The sequence below is a fragment of the Pteropus vampyrus genome, unplaced genomic scaffold, assembly GCF_000151845.1.
Source record: "Pteropus vampyrus isolate Shadow unplaced genomic scaffold, Pvam_2.0 Scaffold424, whole genome shotgun sequence".
In the NCBI taxonomy this organism is placed as follows: domain Eukaryota; kingdom Metazoa; phylum Chordata; class Mammalia; order Chiroptera; family Pteropodidae; genus Pteropus; species Pteropus vampyrus.
Window position 1 is genome coordinate 42450 of NW_011889205.1, and position 6569 is coordinate 49018.

At 51.5% G+C, this 6569-nt stretch overlaps 1 protein-coding gene across 1 annotated transcript in view; it reads right to left on the reverse strand.

Annotated features, from left to right (window-relative positions):
* LOC105306141 (epidermal growth factor receptor-like) overlaps positions 1 to 5650 on the reverse strand; it is a 48057-nt gene extending 42407 nt beyond the window's left edge. Inside the window, exons 1-5 of the mRNA XM_023523863.1 lie at positions 5499 to 5650; positions 4458 to 4641; positions 2038 to 2172; positions 469 to 537; positions 162 to 226 (exon numbers count right to left, since the gene is read on the reverse strand). Coding sequence (XP_023379631.1) covers positions 162 to 226; positions 469 to 537; positions 2038 to 2172; positions 4458 to 4641; positions 5499 to 5579 — 534 coding nt within the window. The 5' untranslated portion in view covers positions 5580 to 5650. The remainder of the gene's footprint in view (positions 1 to 161; positions 227 to 468; positions 538 to 2037; positions 2173 to 4457; positions 4642 to 5498) is intronic.
* Positions 5651 to 6569: the final 919 nt, after the last annotated feature.

A 6569-nucleotide genomic window follows, 5' to 3' on the forward strand; every position in this document is an offset into this window, starting at 1 on the left:
AAAAATGCCCGCCAGGAAGTAGTGTTTGTCAGTGTCACATTAAACGCCGGTCTGTTAAGGACAGACAGTCAGCTTCTAAGCTGTGTCCTTGGATTCCTCGGCCATCCAAGCTCCTACACTAGGTGGGACTCTTGCAGAAAAACCCTCTTGAAAGAAGTTGCTTGTGCTTCTGCGTGGGTGGTGCCGGCGCAGGTAAGGCAGACGGGGCTTCCGTTCCCAGGAAAATCTGCCAAACACATTGTTCACAGAGGCCGACTGAGACACAGGTGACGTTCACTGATCTGTGACCGGCTGAAGTGCCACAGGGAGCCCACGCTGCGTCACCCGCCGGTGGGGAGATCTGCAGGACTGTCATTCACGGGGCTGCTCGCGTCTGGCCTCACAATCGAGAAAGCTTTTGGACTCTCCAAAGGAAACCCCAACACGGCAGCTGCGTATGGGGGGACGAGGTGACTGCGCCCCACTTACGTTTCTGGCAATTCTCCTGTCCCGCACCCCAGCAGCTCCCGTTGGGACAGCCTGGGTCGCACTTTGGGCCTAAAATAGACAAGTCGTGGTTAAATTCACATCTTCGCGAAAGGGAACAAATCACGAGAAACAGACGACACCCTCCCCGAGCCCCTGAGCAAAGGAACATTCTAGAGAAGAGTAGCTTATTCATACTTCTTCTTCTTAGTTTGCTCAGCTGGGTGGTTCGCAAGATGATTGAAAAAACTGCTTCGATTCACATTTCAGCTGTGGGAACTGAGGCAGAGTGATTATGGATCACTGCTCACAGGCTATGACACTGAGATTTAAATGAACTCAGGGCTCCAGATTTCAAATCCACGTAGGCTTGGAGAACTTGCCAGAACCTTCCGCAGTCATGTGAAGCGTCTCTAACCCGGCGGAGTCAGCACGCACTCGCTGCACGCTTGCTACGTCCAGCCGTGAGGGACTGCGTGGGTCAGTGGTCCTGGGGAGTTTGGGCCTTGCAGGTAAAAACTCCCAGGCTCTAAGCCAGACAGCACAGAATGCTGCACAGGGGGAAACTGGTCAAAGGGGGTATCGCTTTGCTGATTATCTAAAACCTCAGCTGTTGATGTGTAAGCTACTGTCTGAAAATGCTCTCAATAGATCAACCAATTATGTGGTTTTTATAAATGATGATCGACTATAAATTACGGCTACAAAAGTGCTTCGTCTCTTGAGCTGCGTTTTGTTTTAATCAGCATTGAGAAATCTGAAGACCAAGGTGTCTGATCCATAGATAGAGAACAGGCCGATCACCAAATTTGATAAAAAGCCATCAGCCATGCAGAGATCTTTCTCTGTAAAGACACAATAACCTGAAGGAATCAATATGTGTCCCAGGGCCTCCCTTGGTCAGAAGAATTTAGTCTCTGGAAGAATTTAGATTTAAAATGGAACGGTGGTGATGTACAATGGGATCTGAACCAAGACACCCTGTTAATATGACTGACTGTTTTCACGATCACCCCCAGGGGTGAAAGGCAGGAATGCAATGCTGGTGTTCTTAGAATCAGGGGAGGTGTTGAGGCTGAACCCCAAATGGACAGGGCTGTGCATTAAAAAGAGAGAGAGAGAGAGAGAGAGGGAGAGAGAGAGAGAGAGAGAGAGAGAGAGAGAGAGGCCGAGACGGAGAAACAAGGTGACGAGAGAGGAAAGAGCAAAAACAATACATAGAAACGTTGTAAGTGACGCGTCTGTACAGAGATGCCGTTTTGTTTTTACTTTACCTACACTTCTCCATATTTTTCAAATTTCTATTACAAGCACATGATAGGTCTATAAACGAGAAACTCCTAAAATGAAAACGCGTCTTTCCGTGACAGAGGGGAACATTTGCCAACCGATGAGTTCGGAGTCTGCCTCCGACTCCGTTCTGTCTTAGATAGGTCCTCTCTGGTGGGGGCACCCTTTGCTGACCGCTTCTTTTTGCTCTAGATCAACGGGACTCCACGTCAGCTCGCTCTCCTCCCCCGTCACCCCACACTCGGCAGCTGGAGGCAGCGGGAACGTCGACGCCACACTTACAGCTGCTCATCTGGTTCTGAAAGTCCAGCGACATGTTGCTCAGGAAAGTGCTGTCCACGATGTCTCGCCACTGGATGGTCTCCACGTTGCAGAGGAGGGGGTTGTTGTTGAATCGCACGGCGCCTTGCAGGATTTCTGCGTGAGAGAGGAACCCCGGTAAGCACGCCCGCTGCCTCCTCTCCTCCAAGCTCTCGCGAAGCGGGCCTGCCTTCCTTTACATCTGCGTTTGGCTAAAAACGCGCCAGCGTGCACACGCCGCTCCCCACGGGGCCTCCGCGGGGGCGGACGAAAAATGAGTGGAGGATGGTGCCGTGGGGGAGGCTGCATTTCCCCCGAACTGGACCTTTGAGGAACGAATGATTAGGATGTAGAAACGTGGGCAGGAAGGAAGGCGATGCTGCTATCGGGGGGCAGTGCGTTCGGTGAGCTGGTGGTTCCCGGGGAGGCGGACCCGCCTGCCCTGGAATGACCATATGACGTCAATGTCGGGAGGGGCAAATGGGACGGGAAGGTGACGGCGACCACCAGCATCGCAGGCTGGTGACGCCCGGAGAAGGCAGTGACGCCGTGAGGCGCCTTTCGTTGGAGAAAGAGGTTGAGGGTGGAGAATCTGTACGTAGGTGGAGAGACGGGGCGGACGCCAGGAATGCAAAGGACGTAAAAGACCGGACGATTGTTTCAAAGGAAGAAGCGACAGGACACGAAAAATCAGGGGCGAGAAGAAAACGTCAAGCCAGAGCCAGGGAGAGTGTCGGTCAACGACAGGAAATGCGACGTGTGCGGAGTGACTCATATGCACAAAATACTGCAGCGAGGACTGTGGGGTCTGCAAAGATGGATGAGAGCCGTCGGCTTCTAAAAGCCGACAGGCATATGGGGCGACAGCCAGGGCGCACAGCTCCCGCCCGCAGCTGGCCTCGGCGTAGGCAGGGCCGGCACTGTGCGGATTGCTTTACACGCACTTTCTGAGTGAATCCTCTCAATGGTCCTACGAGTCTGTAATTTAAAGACAGATACATGAATAGTGCCCAGCACCCCACGGGCAGGGAATGGATGTGCCACATGCACAAAGCACCCGCATGGAAAGGCTGTCGCTGGGAAGGTCTCTGAGCTGCGGGGAAGGACGACCTGTCCTGGAGTGCCGATGGGAGTAGATTGGGGGGTGGGCGGGGAGACACGGAGTGAGGGCTCTGCGGGCTTTGGGCAGACAGAAGCCGGGCAGAGGCCCCGAACCGGGACGGTGGGCGGTTTCTCCAGTGGATGGACGAGGATGAAGGCACCGTGGGAGGCGGGCTGGGAAGGGCCAAGCCGTGGCGCTGTGGACGTAAAGTCAGAGATGACGGCAGGACAATCGCGTGAAAGAATCCACTCGGAGGGAGCCAGAGTTAAGCAGACGAGGCTCTAATGAGAGGTCAGAGCTGGAGACGCAGGACAGGGACGTCGAGGCCACCGGGACAAGCAGTGCGAGGTGAAAAGTGGGCGTGGGCCTCGCAGAGCACGGCCTGCGGCTCCTGGAGGAGGGTTCGGGGCCTGGCAGCCTAGAGGGGCAACGGGTAACGCAGAGACGGCCACCCTCCTATTTTCATTTTCCACGTTTCACGACTGCTCACTCCGTGACCGGCACTGGGTTAATGGTGAATAACAGCATTTAATTAATATTGAATAATTCACATTAAAGAATCGTTTATTCATTTGAATCAGTATGAGCCCCATGCCGGCGACAGAAGCAGGTCCTCAGCGCTTGATCCGCAGCAGTTCTGAACTGCACAGCGCGCGGGCAGGGAGGGCGAGGGATGGAGGCAGAGACTTGGTGGCTGTGCCAGGCCATTTTTTAACTAGTTTGGGACCTTAGGAGAGTTGTGTCACCGCCAGTTCTTTATTTGTAAACTGGCAGTGTCACATCTGTGTCAGAGGAAGGCCATGGCATCAAGTGATTGATTTAGCATGCCTGGCACCACAGCCGCCACACGGCAAGGGCACAACCATTGTTATCTTTAATTAAAAAAAAAAAAATCAACCTCCCATCAACCCACCCTTTCCTTTCACGTGACCCTCATAAGCGTCCTAGATGCAAGAATTCAGACTTCTCCTGTGATGCCTTCACCCCCATCCCGCCTGAAACGCGGCCCTCCGCGTCACAACGTCACTCTGAACACGGGCTCGAACCGCGGCTGGTTTTTAACGTACGTCCCTAACACGTGGACACGGGGGAACTGGCATGTGGCTTCACCCTTCCCTCCCATCCCTCTGCCCACCTCCTTCTTAGAAGCTTCACCTGCCGGAGCTCGCGCACGGCTGGCACGCAACGCGTCTCTGTTTGACAAATAAGTGTCCCCTGAGTGGAATTAAGGACATCGAGGGGCTCCCCGAGTCCCGACCGGGTCCCTCTCGGCACCCGGCGCCCCCGCGCCCGCTCTCACCCTGCAGGTTTCTCATGGGGAGCTCCCGCAGCCCCGTTTTGTTTGCCCCGTAGTTGGACAGGACCGACAAGGCGTGCGTGTTTTCGAAGAGCACGTTCCCTCTGATGATCTGCAGGTTTTCCAGCGGGATCGTCTCCGCCACGTTGAGGGCGATGAGGACGTAGCCGGCCACCTCCTGGATGGTCTGAGGAGGTAAGATGTCAACGTGTTATATCTCGCTTGAGGAACTCAAGAAGGCGAGGTCTGAAGCGGGTCCAGAGAGCCCGGGACACCTGACCGAAGCGCGCGTGGGCCGCGCGTGGGAAGCACGTGGATGACCACGGCTGCGGGACGGAAGGAGCCAGGATTCACGGGGAGCCCTGCGCGGTGCCTCTGGAGCCCGCTGGCTGTGACGAAGGGCAACGTGCCCCAGTCAGGAATGCTGCAGCTCTCGTTTTACTGGGTGTTCAGTGCACTCAAATCAAAATGGAAATGTCTCAATAACTTAGTTCGTTTCTGTCTTGCCTGCTTTCTCATTGAAAACAAAACAAAACAAGACAAAACCCTGGAAGAAGGCCACTGAAATCTCAAGTTCAACCACCACCTCATTCTGAAGCCTTCAGAGAGGCTCTCAGCGTCTTGGCCTACTGCGAAATGTTCGGGAATTTTGTGAACTGGTTGTTAAACTCTTGGTAGCTGGAGATCAACCGTGGTGGGAATGTTTACACCGGGAAAATGGGCCAATGCTACAAAGCAGGGTTTTTAAAAGAATTAAGAGCCGGTATGGCAGGGTGCCACAGCCGAAGCAATGGTTAAAAGGTTCATATCGGTGTCTACGACGAGGGTAGAATGCCGGCCTCGCCTTCTCTTTGATATTCTTGTATAACCTGACGCTGCCTGGGAAAGAAGCCTTCTCATAAAACCGGCCTCTGCAGTTCCCCAGGACTTGTAAGTGCCGAAGCAGAAGCGAACGCACGTCCCGGTGAATTCTGCCAAAGCCTTCACCTGCTTAGACAAACGTCTATTGTATTTGGGTAATAAGATCAAATTCGCCGAACTGACCTTTAAGAAGGAAAGGTCGTAATTTCTTTGCATATAGGTAATTTCCAGGTTCCCAAGGACCACCTCACAGTTGTTCAGCATCCTCTGCAGGCTCAGGAAGTGGTCCTCAAATGAGCCCAGCTGAGTGAGCTTGTTATTTGTGCCTTGGCAAACTGGGGGAAAAAGAGAGAGATCGCGTGAAATGCCAAGTAGCAAAACTAAAATAAAACAACACTCACAAACTTTGACTAACTTTGGGTGCTTCTGTGACTTACAATGCTAATTCTAGTCAAAGGTCACTCCAGGCAAATGTGCCAAAAAACCCAAAAAACAAAAAAAAACACGTTTGTTTATAAGGGGCACAGTTTATAACAAGGGAGAGCAGATCTCTGCAGTGTGTGGACTTGTATCAAACTGGTAAAAATTCAAGGGGAAATAAATGAAATTCTATGAAAATCTTTAAGACAAAATAGTCCGCCGGAGCTTTAGGAGGCAAAAAACACATCATGAAGCACATAATATAATTACAATGTTGAGTTAATAACTATATGATGAACTATATACTTTGCAAAAAGAGAGCGAGCCCCATTATGTGTGTCCACAGAATAGTTACAAACAAAACATACACTAGGAAACATTTTCCGACCACGACATTGTACGGCCCAAAATCAATGATGAAGAGTGTAAATTAAAACCCAACTGGCTGGAGATTAAAAATATTCTTTCTTCTTAACTAATGTCTCAAAGAATATGCCAAAGGTCTAATTATATAAGATTTAGGAAATGATGAAATGAAAACGGACATTTAGAAATACACCCAGCTACGGAGACACCAACATTGTCCCTCTGTTTGTCTGCACTTCGTAGGAACCCACCCGACACAGACTCGCATCCTCTGCCAGCACACAACCTTGGCACCCTGAACGCCGTAACATTTTAAGGTATCAAACTTAATACAAGAAAACATTTTCAATTCAGGGACAACTTAGGCTCTGGAATACACTTGGTGGTCTGTAGCTAAAGGCAAAGAAGAAGACTATAATAAACTCATATTTATAAACCTAGCTCTTTGAAAGACATGTTTGGGCAAGC